General features: G+C 38.9%; 1 protein-coding gene across 1 annotated transcript; it reads left to right on the top strand.

Annotated features, from left to right (window-relative positions):
• The first annotated feature begins 3,129 nt into the window (after positions 1-3,129).
• Positions 3,130-19,371, top strand: LOC115423228 (DNA (cytosine-5)-methyltransferase 3A-like). Its single transcript, XM_030140006.1, is given in 27 exon segments — positions 3,130-3,252; positions 4,461-4,594; positions 4,895-5,040; positions 5,755-5,881; positions 5,991-7,190; positions 7,193-7,707; positions 7,796-7,928; positions 8,086-8,145; positions 8,340-8,386; positions 8,732-8,881; positions 9,845-9,910; positions 10,064-10,213; positions 10,566-10,673; positions 12,301-12,430; positions 12,535-12,651; positions 12,773-12,817; positions 12,898-12,977; positions 13,142-13,254; positions 13,356-13,539; positions 13,823-13,907; positions 14,073-14,218; positions 14,316-14,406; positions 14,503-14,651; positions 14,758-14,843; positions 14,940-15,009; positions 15,125-15,243; positions 17,340-19,371. Coding segments are annotated over 26 exon segments (4,383 nt in total). The 5' UTR covers positions 3,130-3,252; positions 4,461-4,470; the 3' UTR covers positions 17,482-19,371.
• The last annotated feature ends 426 nt before the right edge of the window (positions 19,372-19,797 follow it).

Raw genomic sequence — 19,797 nt, 5'->3', positions numbered from 1 at the left:
GGTCGCACACGCAATATGTCATCAAAACGTCACACCTTGGTTGTGGAACAAAAGGTGTTCCTTTTACATAGCATTCCGGAATCATGATTCCACCTTTATCACAGCTCTGTTACTACCTCCAGAAGCATTCAAGAGCCGTGACAGAGATGGGACCAAATAATCCCACCATTTTGTTTACGCAGATGTCGTTCTGGAATAAAGGTGAAATATTCCCAGAGGAGAAGTGCTGTGTAAAAGGGGCTATTAACTGCAATACAAATAAGGTAACATGGGACACAACCAGAAAGAGCAGGATTCTATGACCCTTTGCATTCCCACAGCTCCATCCCTTTTGTCAAAATACACTCACCTCTGGCAGCAAAAAAGCAAATCACAATCTCCTGGCTTCAACATTTATAAACCAATACATAATGTCATGGTTCCTCCAGCCACTGATTATATACAGTCTATGGCAGTGGTCACCATCCTTCAAAAACCCAAGATCTCTGACCTCAGAGTTGGTGAAAGAGAAGATCTATAGTGTCTACTGAAGAGCTAAGAGAAAAGACAGTCCAGATTGCACTCCTAACTTGAAGGCTCCTATTTAGGCTTAAACACTGGCAATGAAACGCCAAAATGGTAGACAAAGTCTTCTATTTGTCCTGAGATGAAATTAATGGAGAAAAAAAACCCACTAGACTACTTACTAGAGGGTCCAAATAGAAGGACTGAGACCAGAAAGACTTCTGGCAAAAATTTATTAATGCCACATTTTTAGACAGAATCGTAAGTGTTGTGCTGAATTCTACTCCCTGCCAAAAACTGCTCCCCCTTCGTAAGTCAGCCATGAAGAGGACAATGTGCACCAAATTCACCATGTCACAACTTTTTCTCCTTTCTGACTGTAGGGTATGAAATTAATTGTGGATTATTCAACCTCTTAACACCATCATAGCAGTGTAGCAATTAAGTAATTAATGATATTGTAAGATACTGCAGTAATGTTTTTTTTTTTTTATCTGTTTAATATTAAAGAATGTGCAAATCACAAGGTATTTAAAACTTTCCAAAGTTAAATATTAGATACACAAAACATGTATCAATAAAAACAGATACTGATAAAACTAAATCACCTGCGGATGGGGATGTAGTTTTCGGCAGGGAGCAGAATTCGGCACCAGATATTGCTGAAAACTGAATCCCCCATCAGAATAAGCTTGCGAAGCCATAGGAGTGAAATTACTTTAGCAGCGCACATTTGGAGCTATTCTAGTGTGACAGGGTGAATCTGGTGCACTTTGTCCTCTTCATGGCTGACTTAAAAAGGTGGAGCTGTTTTCGGCAGCTGCTGCGCAATGCAGTTTTTGGCAGGGAGCAGAATTCGGCACAAGTGTAAAGTAGGCAGGGATTTTTAGAGACAAACATAGCCACCCAGTGGCTATCAGTGGCATTATAACTTTTTGTTATGTCTGCATTAGCTAATGTAGGACATCCTTGCAGAAACTTTAACTTTACATGAAATTTCAAAAAACTTAAGTGCATTTCCACTGAAATTACTGGAGTAAAAGACTTTCCCTCAACCCCAAACTTTCGCTGAAACAAAGTATCTAGCAGGAATCAGGACTTTTCAGATTCCTCTTGAGGTGTGGGGTGTGTGCTAAAGAATGCTAATTGGTACAACACAATTCCAGCATCTGCACTTACTTTCACCCACAATGTCTAAGCCAGTGTGTGGCTGCAAACTTGTTTACTCCATTTATACAAGCCTCATGTTGATTGTGTTTTGATCATTTGGAATATGGAGCAAAAGAACTGAAGCTATGAGAAATGGGTCGACAATGAGGTCCAGTTGATAAATACACTCTTTAGAATGTATTTGGCTCACTCATACAAGTACATTGCAATTATCTGTTTGTCCTCCTGAATACTCTTAAAAAAAAAAAAAAATCAGCAGGACTTTCACTCTGCAATTTGAAATGGCTGAGGTTGATTTGAATACATTTCCAGCAACTTTAAGGTGTGGCGGAAATGCAAACCACACAGATTTGAATGGCTCTCCAAAATTTTACTAGGTTTATTCTTGGCTGATGCCCTACCCTTCCACCAACTTTCATGATAGTCGTTCATTCGTTCATTGGTGGAGTAGGGTACCATATTATTGCTGACATAGCCTACTGACAGCAGACTGAAACACATAAGTGAATTAACTAGCTAAGAAAACATCAGGTAAGACATTTCAGTACTCACTCATTCAGTTTCAGTTCATCGTGGCATTAGTTTTGATTTACAAGGGCTTTTAAAGTGTAAATGGCGTAGGAGTTAACTGCCGACCTTTGTGTATTTTTTTTTTTTTTTTTTTTGCAAACCTTTGTGTAGTTCTTTCAGCCTTTGTGTAATATTAAGTCGATACCACGGACTACACTAAAGACGCCATCCTCAGCTTCTCGGGTTTTCAATTGTTTCTGTTTCAGTCATCACTGCTAGTTCTGTGCGACGTTAGGGGCCGTTACCATTTTACATATGACGACGCTATCGTGTTGTAATCGTTGTAATCGTAGAAAAAGTTCTTGTACCGTTTGCGATGTACGACGAACTACAACGACCACAACTGCCCATCCCGGAAACACCACGAGGCCACATAACGACGTCAGTAACATACAGCCGTTAGAGATTACTATTATACATTTTATATGCTAAAACCTATTTATTCTATGCTAATTCATAGTTGACGCTTAAACCTCATCCAAAAATTCGTAATGTCAAGAACTAATCTGTATACTTCCACTGCAACAGAATCACGCAACTTTTACAGGGGCCGCTTTTCCGCCATGTTTGTTCTTGTTGGACTCCAACAGTTAGGTCGCTTTGCCCTCGCGGGTACAACTGTTGTTTGGTTTTTTAGCCTTTATATGTAAGCTTTCTGCTAACTGTAGGATGTTAACGAATGTCGGTCTTTGAATAATTTTATTAGTTTTCCCGAAAGCTATTTGGCCGGACAGATGTTTAAAAAATTCAACGCGGCGTTTTTTTGTTTTTTTTTTCCAGGCCGGTTCACCAATGAGTCTTTAACACGTTTTACAGCCGTATTCGTAAATCTGCACTACGTGATTTACGGGCGTAGTCCACGACGGGACAACCTCCATTGTACGGGCCATCCAATGGACCGTATCCGGATAGGGGGACGTCACATGAGTCCGGTAGACCTATTGGAAAATGTGCTATAGGACTAGGCTCAGAGTCAGTGTTCTTCTACACCTATAAGGAACAGCGGGGGTAAGTGGACATATAAGCAATGCACAACACCAACTACACACAGCACACGTAGCTTTATTTAATGCACTTCACTAGCGATGCGCACAGGGTCAAACGTGGCTTACTGCTACATTTTGTCCCGGTTTATCTTAAATCCAACCTAATGCTGGCTCCTGGCACAAAGGCCGGCTCATGCAAACACAAAGGCGATATCAGCAGGCTACGGAGGGGAGCATGGAGGTGTTGACTTCGTAAGAATAGAACTGCAATTTTCTTGACTTCGTGCCTTGTTGTCACTTCATGTAATACCGTGCTTATGCCTTCATAGTAAGTCGTGTTCTTGTTTTATAACACGACTCTGCATGTTGGTCGTGATTTGGTTGTTTTCTTCTAACGCCATAAAAAGTTAAAGTCTCTCAGTAGTGTGCACCAGGCTGGAGCCGGTGTACCATAGAGAGAAAGGTTTAAGAGCAGCCCGCACTTAGAGAAATGGACATGGTATAATACCGTAATTACTGAATCATCCTGCAGATTAAGTTTATCTTCACCGTGGGTTATGTCACGGGATGTCTGTAAATATAAACTTTCCCTGCCATGCAGAAGTGAAAGTTGTGGACTGGAGAGGTTCGCGGCAAAAATGGATGGTTAACGCGAGATTTCACCGGAGCTTTCTTTACATTGAGGAAGAGGCGACAGCGTGGCTCATGTGTACTATAGGACCACAGATGGAGCACTGTTTATTACTGTAGTGTGCACAAGAAAACAAACATATGAAATGCAGCTGAAACACACAGATGTAGACATGATATGCTTTCGGCTTCACCATAATGTTTGACAAAAAGCCGGCAGACAAACAATAGAGGATTAGGCAACCCACCCACCCACTGGCAGTCCCCCACCCCCATCCCCTTTAAGTCAGTAAGGCTGACATTTTAGCAGCACTGTAGTTGAAAACACAAACAAACAAGAGGAAATAAAGTTTTCACTTTCATAAGTTCATAGACATATAGTAATAGTAATATTGCAATTAATGTTGGCAAAAACATGACCAGTACAACAAGCATAAGATTAGATTGTACCACCTTGTGCTTGCAGTGCTTATAAAACAAATGAAAACAATCTAGACATTTTTTTAAGAGTCTACCAATATAATATCACCACCACAGTGTTGCACTTAATATTTTTGACCTAAATGCAAAAAATGGTTTAATATTTCTGATCTGTTTTAGAAGCTACAAGATGGCAGCTACAGAGGTGGTGATTCCAGAACCAGGTCCTGATAAAACCAGCCGTGCATATTTGGTGTCTTGGTTCAACAACCTGTTGAAGACAGACTTCACTGATGTGCAGCAAATGGGTTCAGGTACTGTCAGTACAAGATAGACTTGAGTACACTTTATATTTTCTGCTGCTGCTTCACATTCACTGCCATTATTAAAACATGGAGGCTTTATTTTCAAGATTCAAGATGCTTTAGTTTCTTCATCATGTGATATGAAGAACAAAATTGCGATCCACAGGATTGGCAGTGAAGCAGACATTTAAAAAAAAAAAATTAAGCAGCTGTAGGAAATGTGAAGTACTGAAAGAGGTACTGTTATTCAAGTAAACCTAGTGGCCCACATGCATGGCCTGGTTTCTGAATTTGTGTGTGATCCAACAGGTGCATGTCTCTGTCAGATTATGGACCGGGTCATCCCTGGCTCTATTGATATGACCAAAGTGAAGCTTGATGCACAAAATGAAGATGATTATAAGAACAACTTCACTCTCCTCCAGGAGGCCTTGAAAAAGAACAGTGTCTCAAAGGTAGGCAATTTTCTATACCATAAAAGCAATGTACTGCTGTTTTCTAAAAAAAAAAAAAAAGCTTTTAGCTAAAAAATATATTTGGTCAAGTTATTTCATGAGGAAAGACCAGCTTTTTGCAATCAAGTAGTACTCTTAGAATTAAAATGTTGGGTCTTTACATGATAAGATATTGGAGGAAAAGAATCATAGCTATTAGTGACAGAGATAGTTCAATTTGAAATAGCCAATTCAGCGATTTAATTACTAGACATATTTTGTGGTAAATATTATACACAAATGTAATTTGAAGTGATAGTAATCTGTATGAAAAATAAATAATTGGAAATATAATGTAATAAGAGTAATTTTCATACAGTGATGAATTGAACCCAGACAGAGATATAAGTGGTTTATTACCATATTTGTTAGAAGAACATTATATGATGTGAAAATTGCTTAATAGTTTTAATTTTTTTTTTTTTGCTAAACAAAGTCAATGTTGGCATCTGGTTTTAATATGAATTTTAGTAGATCTCAGTAACAATAATGTACATTGATTTTATTCCCATTTTAGTCATATTTGTTATTGTTTTACGGTCAATTTTAGTTTGTGATTTGACTGAAGTGCCCACAGCGACAGAATCTTGTCTTGTGCAAGATCTGTTGATTATATAGTCATACAATGTCCTTTTTTTGCTCACTGTGAAGTTTTTTTCATGTCTCCTTGTTCAGACCATTCCAATAGAGGAGCTCTTAACAGGGAAATTCAGAACTAACTTTGAGATCCTGAAATGGTTCAAAGCCTTCTATTTAGCCAATGTGAAAAATGTCACCCCTACCAAGTCGTCGCCCAAATCACGTAAATATAACTTTATATTGTCTTTGTCATTGCATTAACATTGGTAAATACAACACTGCATGTGTTTCACTCATTATATTAAGTGTGTGCCATTTTGTTTCATTGACAGGGAACTCTAAATTGGAGTTAGACATGGAGGAAAATGGTTCTAAAGTAAAAAAATTTCCTTACACCAAAGAGTGGAAGGAAATGTTTGATTGGGCTGAGCGCAGTCCTCTTGGTGACCACCATACGTACTGCAGCAGTTGCCACAGAAATCTGAGTACATACCACACAGGCCTTAATGATCTAAGGCGACATGTGGAAACAAAAATTCACAACAAAAGAGCAAAAATTGCTAAGAGTCTGCTGAGCCAACTCTCTGAGCCACTGTCCTGTAGTGAGGCAGCACTCCGGTTTATTCACAAACACTTTAACTACCCTGGTGAACAGGTGTCAAACCATTTTGCACACTGTAAACTGGGGTCGCAGTACCCCAAAGATATTATATCTGTTTGCCAACACACTCCTTACTGTGTATATATTTATGGAGGAATAACACTGAAGGAGGACGACACTGTGTCTGTGGTTCTTGTTGGATATTTTGATGTTGAAGCCTCCAGACACTGCATCCGATTTCTGGACGCTCTCCAGTCTCCAACTGAAAATACACCAGATCAAACAGCAGCAGCAGTGCTGGGGGTCTTGAAGAAATTTGAGTTGCTTGCCACAAACCTTACTTCTGTTTATCTAGATGGTAACAGGGCCGCCTCAGAGCAGATCTACACACAGCTCAGGGATCTCAGCCCGACCGTGATGGCCTTTGGAGCATTGTACAACGTGGCTGATGCTGCCTGCCACGCAGGTGTGAAAGAGCTCTCAAATCAGTCTTTGGAGATGATTGCAGACATCCATGCCCACTACTCATCCTGCTCTACAAAGAACGAAAATCTCAAGGCTCTTTTTGGTTCAGACATTGTGAACGGTTCATTTCATCTCAACACCAGTTGCCTTAATTTCTGCCAGTTAATCACCAAAATCTTGAAAATGTGGAATGATCTAATATCATATTTCAAATCATGCAAAGAAGATGATGAAAAAGCCAAATTAATCTGCACCCAGTTACAGGATCCCAAAGTCAGGGCAAAGTACATGTTCCTGGATCATGCCATGAAGCCTCTGCAGAGCTTCCAAAAACATCTACAGGTACACGAGGGAACTCCTCGCGCTGATTTACTGGTCATTCTAGAAGAAGCCAGTAACTTATTGCGTACATACACCTCCTACTTCATTCATCCTCAAGCTGCAGTACGCTTCCTCAAGGAACGAGACCACAGATTCTCAAAAATAAGAAATACCATCTGTCAGGTGCTGAACTCAATCTAGGTGGGTCCACTGTGGAGGGATTCCTGAAGGAATCAGAGGCTACAGCAGCACTGCCACTTCTGCAAGAGGAGGCTGTATTGTTCTACACTGCACTCACAATTAGTATCTCAGAGGGGCTACCGCTAAGTGATGGACTGCTGAGATGCAGTGCTCAGCTTCTTAATACCCAGAGCAGACTTGAAGTAACAGGGAAATCCGTTGGAGAACTAGGGACCAAACTGGGAACCTGTTCTTCTCCCGAGGAGGTCAAACAGCTCACTAGTGAGTTTCTAGAGTATCAGCTGCACGAAGAGGGACAGAATGAAGAGAAAGAAAAGGACAGCTCTGCCGTGCTTTCGCTGGAGAAACACTGGTTGAACATCCTGCAGGATGCCAAGCCAACATCGATGTTAAGGAAGCTGATTTTGACCCTCTTGGCCTTTCCTTGTCCTCCTCTTGATGCTCAGCAGGTTTTTACTGAGGTATGAATATTCAGGAACAACATCCCCACATCCCCATTGTACATATTTTTATATAGAGATTAAATCATGTAATGTTTTCTTATCACAGGCCTTCGGTAATGGGGAAAATGGACTAATCTCTGATAGTGACGCCTTTACAGAGAGTGAGGGTGATGTAACCTCTGACAGCAAAAAGGACTGTCCAATTTGCACTGAACATAGGAAGGAATTCAGTCAATCAGGTAATTAAACACGGTTGATGTTAGTAAAAGTTGCAATTAAGTGATTGTAATAATCTACTAAATATAGTATACCTTTTAATTAGATGATATCGACTTTCCATGTTAGTGAGGTATACAATGTCAGAGCATTTATTTGATGTAATTCCTTTTTTTCTAGTTCTGAAGAACTTAGACATAACAGTGAGGCCTTGTGAAGTTCGCCTTCACAAGATACTGGGTAAGATAGCAGTCAAACTTACTTTTTATTCCTCCAATATTTAAAATGCATGTGTCAAAGTGTAATTTTAGAGATGTATTTAGTAAAAAATTAAGTCTAAGAGTTTTGTCTTTCACATTGTCTGAATGATGTGTTGATAAGGAGTCTGACTTAAACAGTAAAAAGGAATCATTCCCTTTTTTTGTCTTTCAAAGAACCAAAGGATGGTTATGATGGAATGAACGGTCATGTTTGGAAAGAGGTAAAATATGTCCCCCTTTTCATCTATAACTTGGAAAAGAAGAAAACTTGAGATAAAAAAAAGTTTAGTTTTATAATCATAAAAGAAATTGATTGCTCTAAATTCAAACTGAACTCAAATAAAACACGTTCAGCAAAGTGTTTGAACTAGAACAAATTCATGAAATATATGCATATTTTACTTCAAGTTGCATCTTTTTTAAGTGAATCACCAATCTAAGCTTACTAACCATCCTTTACTGACCTCCTGTTCTGTTCTGTAGAGGGTGTGTGTGTGTGTGTGTGTTTTTGTAAATTTGCATGTGCACGGTATATGAATGTGTAATGGGAGTGTATTGTCTCTCAGGGGACCATTAGGGGAGGTTATGGCTGGGAGAGCAGCTTGCGCCAGAAGCCACAGGCCCGTACAGTGTTTCAGGCTGGTTCTAACACTTGGGCCAATGCTGTAGGTCTTGATAAGGACAAGAAACAGGGTCTGGACTCCCAAGATGAGCTGGTAGGTATACTCATGTATACTACCAGCAATTCTCATGGGCTGTAACAGGACTTTCTGCCCTCTGATACTAGGAAAGCAAAAATTATTCCACAAAAAATAAAATGTGCTCATCCCGAATCATACATTCAAGATGAATCAGTCTCATTCATTATTTTGTGTACATTTCTATAAAATTTATGATATGATTTTTGTAGAAAAACATGAAAACTTCTATGATGCTCATGGGACCTTGCAAATTCCTTAAGCTCGTGTCCAAATATTTTTTAGTAGTGAGTGTTTGAGCTAAATGTCATCATTAGCTTATGCATTTTAAACCTCACTGGTGGATCATTTATCACTGGGCTCATCTGAAATTACTTGCAACATTTATTCATTTAAATAGTTGCTAAAAATCAGTTTCATTAAACCTTTTCTTTCCACTGGTCATTGCACCTGTCATTCCAAGAAGAAAAGAAAAAGTACTTTTTGGGTATCATTAATATAGTTCCGTCATATCTACACATTATTTCAAAAACATTTTTATTGGACCGTTCCCTTATGGTATCATTTACTCACTTTTTTAGGGTAGCTAATTTTTATTTGGCTTAGATTTTAGATTAGATGTTTCATGTTTCTTTGAGTGTAATTGAGGTTTTCAGATTAACATTTTCAAGAAAATCCTTGATATGAGGTGAGAGGTCTTACAGTGGTATAAAAAACACCGATAAGTTGGTAACTTGCTGTGGCCTGAAGTTACATTTCCACAATTTTATCCCATTTCGGTAAGTTACAGTTCAAAAGAAAGCTGCGGGACTGAAAGGAAATAGAATGCTTGAACATGGAATGACCTAACATAAGCCAATTCAACCTCTAACCCACCATTTTCCATATTACAATTAGCTCCACTTCAAATGAGATGAAGTATGAGAATGAGATACTGTTGTTTTATTTATTTAAGTTTACTATAAATGTGGCTTTTTTCAGTCAGAAGAGAAGTCACCATCCAGTAAGTCCACACCAAGAGGACGAAGGAAGAAACAACCCTACCAGGTATTGTTACTACTGAAAGTTCAAAATGCAGCTGCTCTTCTTATACACCAAAGAAAATCTGTGTGATTGAGTGTAAGCAGCTTCTTTATATAACAATTCAGCTTGTCACTGTTTTTGTTTTGTTTTATTTTTATTTTTTTATTATATTTGAAGGATGGTAAAGGGTTCCTGAAAGGAGAGCTGGTGTGGGGGAAACTGAAGGGCTTTTCCTGGTGGCCTGGGATGGTGATGGCCTGGAAAACAAAGTCATCTCCCCCAGGCATGAGAAGAGTAGAGTGGTTCGGAGATGGAATGTTCTCAGAGGTTTGTTGGTGCTTGGCTGTTTTTTTCTCCATGTGCTAAACACAAAGAAATGTTTTAATAGTGTTAAGAGATCATTTTTACCTCCGCCAAGGAGGTTATGTTTTTGCCAGGGTTTGTTTGTCTGTCTGTGTTTGTTTGTCTGTCCGTTAGTGTGCAACATAACTCAAAAAGTTATGGACAGATTTTGATGAAATTTTCAGGGTTTGTTGGAAATGGGATAAGGAAGAAATGATTAAATTTTGGTGGTGATCAGGGGTGGGGGGGCCCACGGGGGGGGCCACTGATCAGCCTTGGCGGAGGTCTGCGCTCTCCGAGTGCTTCTAGTTAACATAATTATTTCTCCCTGTTACAGATCAACACAGAGGGGCTGTTGCCATTTAATGCCTTCACCAGGTGCTTCTGCAAAAATTCCTTTGCCAGTTTGCCTGTCTATAAAGAAGCAATTTATCAGATCATTGAGGTATGAGGCCAAAACCTGAATTATTGCCTGTTGTACACACTGAGAATGCACTGAGTGGAAACTCCAACCATGTTCATCAAGATTGTAGTGAAAATCATCCCTCTTTCTGCTTCAGTTTTTAAAATTTGCTTAACGAAAAGGACTTAGCATAATGTGTAACTAAGTTGCCCCATATAATATACTAAAACCTATGAAATATTTTCAGGACCCTTTAGCTTTCCATCCAAATACCACAAATTGTCATTAGAGCCCGACCGATTAATCTGCCGGCCGATTAATCAAGCCAATTATAGCGTGTCACCAGTTAATCAACATCGGCCAATATGTAGCCGATATATTAACTTTTTTTGCTGCACAGAGATTCTGTCACTTGCTGCTCCTGTGTGTGTGTGTGCTGCCTGGAGAATAAGAGGCACTTTAAAGCGAGTTAGTTTCACTTTCACTCCTGCTCGGACAATGATGCTATCACACCCCCACGCACAATCACATAATCACGGAGCTCTCGCGCGCTCTGACAAGGATGGACTGCTAACCCCCCCGCTCCGAAAATCACGGACCCCACCCCCCCACCCCTCGTCTTATGAAGTATTCACCCCCACACACACGCATGTCCGTGCACTTCCTGTCTACCTCACAGTTTGATTCTGCCACCAGGCCTGGGTGTTAATAGTGTAGGGGAGACTGGGGACAGTTGTAACACGGGTCAATTGTAACTCTTGCAATTGCTCCAATCAGGAACAACTTAGGACTCACCTAATTCACTCTGCACATGCTCAGTTTAGTCCATAGTCCCCATAAGAAGTTGTAGTGCCGTGAGGCAGACACATCAAAATTTGTGAGTGAAAACATAATTGTGTGGTAAGTAATATTTTTTGCTCTAATTATTTTTGTGATTGCATAGTTTGCATTTGAAAGTTGTGTAAATTATATTTGTGAGATAAACAAAGATTTATGCAACTGTTTATCCACCTGTCCACAATCTAATATAAGATTATTATATCCTGTGTAGATCAGTGTTCCTATTTCATATATCGGCCAATATATCGCTTATCAGCCAATATCGGATATCGGCCAATATATTGGATATCGGCTTTTTTTAGCCCCCAATATGGGTATCAGCATTGGCCCCAAAAATCCCACATCGGTCGGGCTCTAATTGTCATGTCACTATTGTGTTACATCGTAATTCCAGATGGAGCACTAATCAATTTATTCAGAACACTTGGTAACAAAAGACTGAAGAAAGTTACACACAACAGTTATTTTGTTATTCTTTGGGTTTAAATTGGATGATTGTCTGCTGATTGGGACCACACTGGGCAAGCACTAAGCAACATTTAAAGGCTAATGAAAGCAAAATAATATAGGCTCTTTAGCAACATAGCTATATTTTGTATATAGAGTGCTTTTCTTTTTACTTTACAGTAATGGGAGAGTACTAGAAATTGTGTTTGTAAATACACAGGTTACTGCAGTGCATATGAACACAGTCATAGTTTTTGCTGATGTCTGTGATGCTTCATTGATCACTGTGTCAGAAACGTTTGTAGGACCTGTTTATTCCATGGTACAAAGTGTTTCACATACAAAACACGCACCAGATTGTGATCACAGCTGTAATCTGCAGTTGGCAGCTGAGCGATGCGGGAAGTCTTTTTCTGATGCTGAAGGAAATAAGGAGAAGGAGCTGATTCTAATGCTGAACTGGGCCCATGAAGGATTTCTTCCCAAAGGACCCGAGGGGTTCTTACCTCCTGGTATGTCTGATGTGATATGCTGAAGAATGCTTCTGTAAAATGTGATTGATTGACTGACTGATTGATTGATTGATTTGATTATATCTTTATTTTCTGTCTTGTAGAGTCTGCTGCGCAGATTGAGACCTCTGACTCTGCCCTGTCTGACTACCAGCCCCCAGCAAAAAGGAAATATGTTTATAAACACAAAGCCAATGCTGTTAACATCACCTTTGGCAGGAGTATGTATTATTTTCATTGACAAAAACGATAAATACTTGCTAGAATTTGGCTTCGAGAAATCCTGTGTTTTCTGTTATTCATCATACTCAAAATTCTTAAAATACTTTTCACTTTTTACAGAATCATTGATAGAAAAAATAAATTCACAAGGAAAAAACATTAAAGGTAAGCTTTGCATGACAATATAGATACAATTTCCTGTGAAATTAAATACATGATTCAAAGATAAAGGTTTGTTATTTCAGATTTTTGTTTGTCTTGTGGAACATCTGAGATTGAAGTGCAGCACCCATTGTTTGAAGGAAGTCTTTGTCTTAAATGCAAGGTAATCTAATAACACAGTGATCTGTCCATCTCTGTCTACTGTGTCACCACAACTGTAACATGGTCTGCTTCACTCCATTTCAGTCCAGTTTATGTACATCTAACATCCATCCGAAACACAGCTGCCATTAACAATTCAAATGCTGCAAAACATCCCTTTTGCAGGAAAACTTCACAGAGACGCTGTATCGCTATGATGAAGATGGCTACCAGTCATATTGCACTGTGTGTTGTGCAGGTTTAGAGGTCATCCTGTGTGGAAACGCCAGCTGCTGCAGGTATAGGCAAACGTCTCATACATTTTTGATGTATTTTAGTCATCTCATTCAAGAAACAAAAACTAAATCAGGTCTATTTTACACGTCTGTTCCTCCTCCAGATGTTTCTGTAAGGACTGTTTGGACATCCTCGTTGGCCCGGGAACCTTTGACAAATTCAAAGATGTTGATCCATGGAACTGCTACATGTGCAAGCCATCACAATGTGAAGGAAACCTCAAACTCAGGCCAGACTGGAGCGTGAAGGTGCAGGACTTCTTCGCCAACAACAGCGCCTTTGAATTTGTAAGTGACACACTTTGATTTTATAAGAACTCTAAAGTTATTGTGTTTGTAACTTCTGAACTTTTGAACAGCAACACTAACCAAAAATAGTTTGAGCTTAGACAGTCAATACATCGCTTATACATACTTATAGCACAATTAAAAACACATCAGCAGCAGGACAGAAGTTGACATCTTCACAAGGCCAACCTGCAGCATTGTTTTAATCCGTTTGCATCTCATTTCTTATTGTGAAATGAATACATTTAAATGTGCTTACTAATCTGTGTTCTTTTTATCACAGGAGCCACACAGAGTTTACCCGTCCATTCCAGCTGATCAGCGTAGACCAATCAAGGTGCTCTCACTCTTTGACGGCATTGCAACAGGTAGTTCGTTGTTTTACTATTTCTGTTTTGGGATATACTCATGTTCTGTTCATTCTGTTTATACAGTGTTTCATCAAGGTGATAGTGGTGCAATGACAGATGTGGCACACTATGTCCCAACAACATTATAACATTCTTCTTTTTGCTGTTGTGATGTCATGACAGGATACCTGGTGCTCAAAGACCTCGGCTTCAAGATAGAGCGTTACATTGCTTCAGAGATCTGTGAAGATTCAATTGCTGTGGGGATGGTCAAGCATGAGGGAAAGATCGAATATGTCAGTGATGTTCGTACCATCACAAGGAAACATGTGAGTTCTCATGATGGAAATGACCTTTGCATGTCAAAGAGGCAAAAAAAACATATACACTAAATAGCCACAACTTAAGCTGTGTGTTGTTTTGTAGCTGGCTGAATGGGGGCCCTTTGACCTTCTGATTGGAGGAAGTCCCTGTAATGACCTGTCCATGGTCAACCCTCTTCGAAAGGGGCTATTTGGTAACTAAACTTACATGAACAGTGTTATTTACTGTGTGCAGATATTGTAAACACTGTCTTTATCTGTCTCTGTCTGTCTTTTTCATTGTCCTGCAGAGGGCACTGGGAGGCTCTTTTTTGAGTTCTACCGCATCCTGACCTTGTTGAAGCCACGGGAGGAGGACAACCGGCCGTTCTTCTGGTTGTTTGAAAACGTGGTTTTCATGAGCGCCAATGACAAGTCAGATATCTGCCGGTTCCTCGAGGTAATTAAATTCAGTCTTAGCTGAAAATATCCTGTCAAACCAACATTAGGGGACAAACTGTGTCAAGTTTTATCACTCATTATACACTTTCTTTTTGTTATTTCAGTGTAATCCGATTCTTATTGATGCCATAAAAGTCAGCCCTGCTCACAGAGCACGATACTTCTGGGGAAACCTCCCTGGCATGAACAGGTACCTGCTTATATTTAACTATAGTTTTTCCTTTAATAATTTTTACATAATAAGAATGTAATTATTAGTTTGCATGCCTGCCTGTGTTTCTTTCAGACCTCTCGCAACATCTTTAGATGACAAAGTGATCCTCCAGGATTGTTTGGAAGTGGGACGCACAGCAAAGGTAGATGGTTTTTCATTTTTTTATGCCTTCATTTTATCGTGTAACTTCTGGAGTCAGTCACATCTTTAAAAAAGGTTCAGAAACAGCCTGGCTGAATGGTTATCTCACTCTGCAGTTTGACAAAGTCCGAACCATCACAACAAAGTCAAACTCCATAAGACAAGGGAAGAGCGGTCCACTGCCAGTCTCTATGAATGGCAAAGAAGACTATCTGTGGTGCACCGAAATGGAACAGTAAGTTTTTTAAAAACCATTCTGCAAACATCATGACTGTAATGCCATGTTTAGTATAAGGTAGAGTAAGATTTTAAGGAGGTGCACTTGGTTTTTATCTTGATTCATTGTTTAATAGTATCTTATGTCTAAAAGTCAACACTCTGAATCTTCGAGGCCCGGAGTGTGAGATGTAGAGGGAGTTATAATGCAACAATATCCACTATCTTGTTTTTATTAGTTTATTATCAACTGAAAATTAAGAACCATTGTTTTCATTATTTTAGAATGAGCTGTTTGTCCATCATGTTTTTGCTCTAGCTCCAAACCGGCTTCTTTTGTTTCTGCTTTATAGCAAGTGGCGCTCAAGTCCATAACCATCGCCTACTATGTCTAAGTGTGAAGTTAATACCATTAACAGAACAGCCAAAACCAAATCTCAGCCGTGTTTGCATAATCTCTCAAGCAAATTTGAAGAGAAGTCATAAAAACAGAATGTGAATGTCATGTATGTTTCCGTAAACTGATGTGGAGCGAATAATCTAGGTTGTGTTGGGTCACCAGCAGGTGGCGGTGAAGGCTACATTACACATGGACTAAGTAGAAGAAGTACTGCATTCTGTTAGTTTTCCTTATACAGTGGCTGTGATCTGTTTTATGTTGGTGAGACAGAGAAAGAATTCCACATTGCCTGTTGTACCAGGCATATTATCAAATCATATGAGTTCAGTGTTCGCTAGATCAACATTTATTCATTAAAGGTTTTTCTTCTATACTCATTTCCACTCATGAAAAAAGACAAAAGCATCTTCAACAACTCTGAAGTTTTTGTCACCCCTGTGAGGTTGGTTGGTTGCAAAATGTAGTTTCACTATTAGAGATCAATAAATGTCACACGCTGAACTTTAAACTGGGCGACACCGTCATCTCGCAGCAAGACGGTCCTGGGTTCAATCCCAGCTGCAGTGTGTGGGTTCGTTGTGTATGGAGTTTAGATGTTCTCTATGTGTCTGCATGGGTTCTCCAGGTTATCTGACTTCCTCCCACCATTCAAAGACATGTACCTTTAAAGGGTTAACTGGTCCGTCTAAGGCCATGTCCACAAGAAACCGCATCTTTTCTTATCTGATCTTTTTCTTTGACATTTTCAAAGAGTGCTCCGTAAATACGGAGTCGTTTCAGGAAATATCTGCGTCCACACGAAACCACTGAAAACATCTGAAAGTGATGTAGTACAAATGCCAGGCCTGTATGTGGCGTTGTAATGCCCTCACAAAAAACAGAGAAGACATGGAGCATGCGCATAAAGCTTACTTGGTTCTACCAGGTCTGATCCGATATTTCCTCCTGGTTGCCCCTCTCCGCAGTAGATCCAAGATCATTTAGTGAATATTGTTGTTTGTTGCTCATTGTAATCAAACAGTAGCCGAAGATTTTGATTAAAAATTTCCAATAAGCTCAACAGCTGTTGTAGCACAAGCACTACTCTGTAGTCTGCGATTGTTGTTTTGAAGTGGTGTCTTGCTTCCAGGGTGAAAGAGAGGCGAGGCTATGACATCGTGTTACAAAGGTCGCAGTTTGGTTGTACAAAGACAAGAAACCGGCAATTTCAGAGTTTTACACTCTGGGACCCAGTTTCAAAAAGTTGCAGTTTCAGTGACTGAAAATGCCGGTTTCGTGTGGACGAAAGGCCTATCCGATACAAACGTTTTGCAGATATGACTGAAACGCTTTTCGTATGGACAGGGCCTAAATCACCTGTAGGTTAAAAATGGATCAGATTAAGTGTTATTGAAAACAGCGTATTTGACCCCCACTGCACATCTTGCAAGGAATCACACAAATTTAGAAACTTTGGTTTAACATCAGGAAAAACACAAAGCTGTTGTAAAAAAAAAAAAAAAAGCCACTGTCTCCTAATTGCTGTTGTGTGTTAATGCTGGATGCTTTAGCAAAGTGAAAACACATTAAATAGTCCTTAATTGTGTTGAAAATGCTCTTGTTGAAACCTGCAGAAACTCAGTGTTTAATAGTCTCAGTCTTGTTTTTTAACACTTAAAGTAATAATACCAGTATCAGAAGAGGCAGTAATAGAGGTTTGTTGTTTTCTTTTTCAGGATCTTTGGTTTTCCCAAACACTACACAGACGTGAACAACATGGGCCGGGGTCAGAGGCAGAAAGTCCTGGGTCGGTCCTGGAGCGTTGCAGTCATCCGACACCTCTTCGCCCCGTTGAAGGATTACTTTGAATGTGAATAGAGACGAAGCTTCAGTCTCATGTCAGAGCAGCAGCATCTTTCCTATCTGACATTTACAGGAATTATCTGAAAACATTAATTAGTCATTTTTACTTCGGTGTTTAACTCGTGGATGTGTGATCAAACGTCACCAACAGGTGACACTTGTCAGTTTTCTTCATCATGGAGGAGCCTTTGTTTCATATTTGCTGGTGCTCAATGCAATTCTCTACCTCAACACAAATTTACTGGTTAAATATCTGACATCATTTTTAATACGTTAATTAATTTAAAATATGAGCATTTTAGATTTATTTTAATATTTTATCAGGGGTTTTTAATCTGGTCAATCATGTTCTGTAGTAGTTTAGTTTTTGATTTTTACATATGAAAAGTTTAGAATTAAGGGATTTAAGAGCTGTCTGATTTTATAAAACACATTTTTATGTGCGACTGTGATGCTTCAGTGATTTTATACAAAATGATTCACTGGGTTTGCAGTTCTTACACTTTTCCAGTCATTTTTTAAAATAAGACCAAATATAACTTCTCATTAGGGACAAACTGTTTTTACTGTCAACAACTCAACAAAGACATGTACAAGCTTTAGCGTTTTTACCATTTCGTTAACAGCTAGTTTAATTTACTGTACTATTGAACAATTATGGGACTTGAAACACAATTATGCTGCAATTGGAATTGTTTTCATAAATGAAGCATGTGATAAATAATAACAATAATGCATACAAAGATGCAGAAAGAAACACATCAGAGCAAACTGTGACTAAATCCACAGAGGGATGGAATGCACACTTTTAAAAACCTGTTCACAAAATATTTTGCCTTAATGATACACTGGTGCAAAAACACCCAGAAAATTTTGCACTTCAGAGCTATTTACCCTTGGTTTGCCTCAGAAATTATGACTTGAGAAAGATTTGATGACAGAGAAGATGTTCAGTGGTACAAAACTAACTGCATGTAGCCTCTGGTTCATATGAATTAGACAGTTTTTGAAACAAGCCTTATCTGCACAGAAAGGTGACACTTTCCACTGAATGTGGAAACTCCTTATGTGACAGTGCTTGACTGGTTGTACAGCTCTCAGTGGATTCAACCCTTACACACTATTGTTTTTGTTATTTTTGAATCAGTTTAGTTGCCACAACAGCTTCACATACATTTTGTGGATCCTGTAGATTGTGGATTTTTTTTTTTTTTTTAATCAAGGAATAGTGACAGTAAGAGGAAAACAAGGATTAAAATGTTAAAAATAAGAATCACGACGATGACTGTCCTAAAGAGAAGAGAAAAAACCTTGAGCAATTACAGAAATAGCAGTGGATGGTGTACACCATTCAGGGACATTGTATTATGCTCCAGTCAAAGTGGATTGTCTCCAAGGGGAGTGTAAAGGGCAGCATCTTTGTAAAACCACTGTAACTGCTGTGATGAAATGCATTGTTTGTTTTATTTAGGTTGGGTGTGATTTTTTTTTTTTTTTTGATGACGTTCATGTCATTCTCTCACATTGACAGTACTGTAAGGTGTCTCTGTGCACACTCCTGTATTTTACTGCTGAATTGTTCATTTTTATACTATCATCTTCATGGTGCTACTTTGTGTGAATGTGTTGCTTTTTCTCTGGTTTACATTTTTTTGTTTGTATTTTTTACAAATGTTTATGTGTGATATTTAGGCCTGCCGTGACACCAGACTGTTTCCTTATGGTCAACGTCTTTACCTCATATTGTTTTTGGGATTTTTTACCTGAAGGTGCTTATGGTGTTAACAGTGCATGTTCACCTCAGAACAGTCACTGCTAAAGTTTAACGTTTTACGTACTTTTAACCATCAAGTTGTGTGTTTATTTGAATGTAAGGAAAAATAAACTGGTGTAGTTTCAAATTAACGTGTATTGTCTGATGTGAAGGAAATATTTAATTTATTATGACTGTTAAACCAGACTGTTGTCACTTATTTGTTTTTGACTTGAAAGAAATATGATCAAGACATCTGGAGAAACCTATTTTTGTCCCAAAACCTTGCTACTTAGTTTTGTAGTTTTTACTTGACTAATGAGCACATTATTGATTTATTACTCAAGAGTTAAAAGCAAAGTGTTATAATCAGCACTTTAACATAAGTACTGGACAAATCAGAGGTACTTTTCATTTAATGCACCTTAAACTTTACTATGTCTTCAAAGCAAATATTTTACTTTTTACTCCGCGGCACTTGTCAGACAGTTTTAATTACTTTAAAAATCTCCAAACATGAATGTTTGTGAGAAACTGTAGAATAAAGTATTCCTTTGTTGTTCTCCTAAAGCTAATTA

This window comes from Sphaeramia orbicularis, chromosome 7 (assembly GCF_902148855.1).
Source record: "Sphaeramia orbicularis chromosome 7, fSphaOr1.1, whole genome shotgun sequence".
Taxonomy (NCBI): Eukaryota; Metazoa; Chordata; class Actinopteri; order Kurtiformes; family Apogonidae; genus Sphaeramia; species Sphaeramia orbicularis.
The sequence above is the reverse complement of the archived record's forward strand: the minus strand, read 5'-3'. Positions and strand labels throughout refer to the sequence as shown.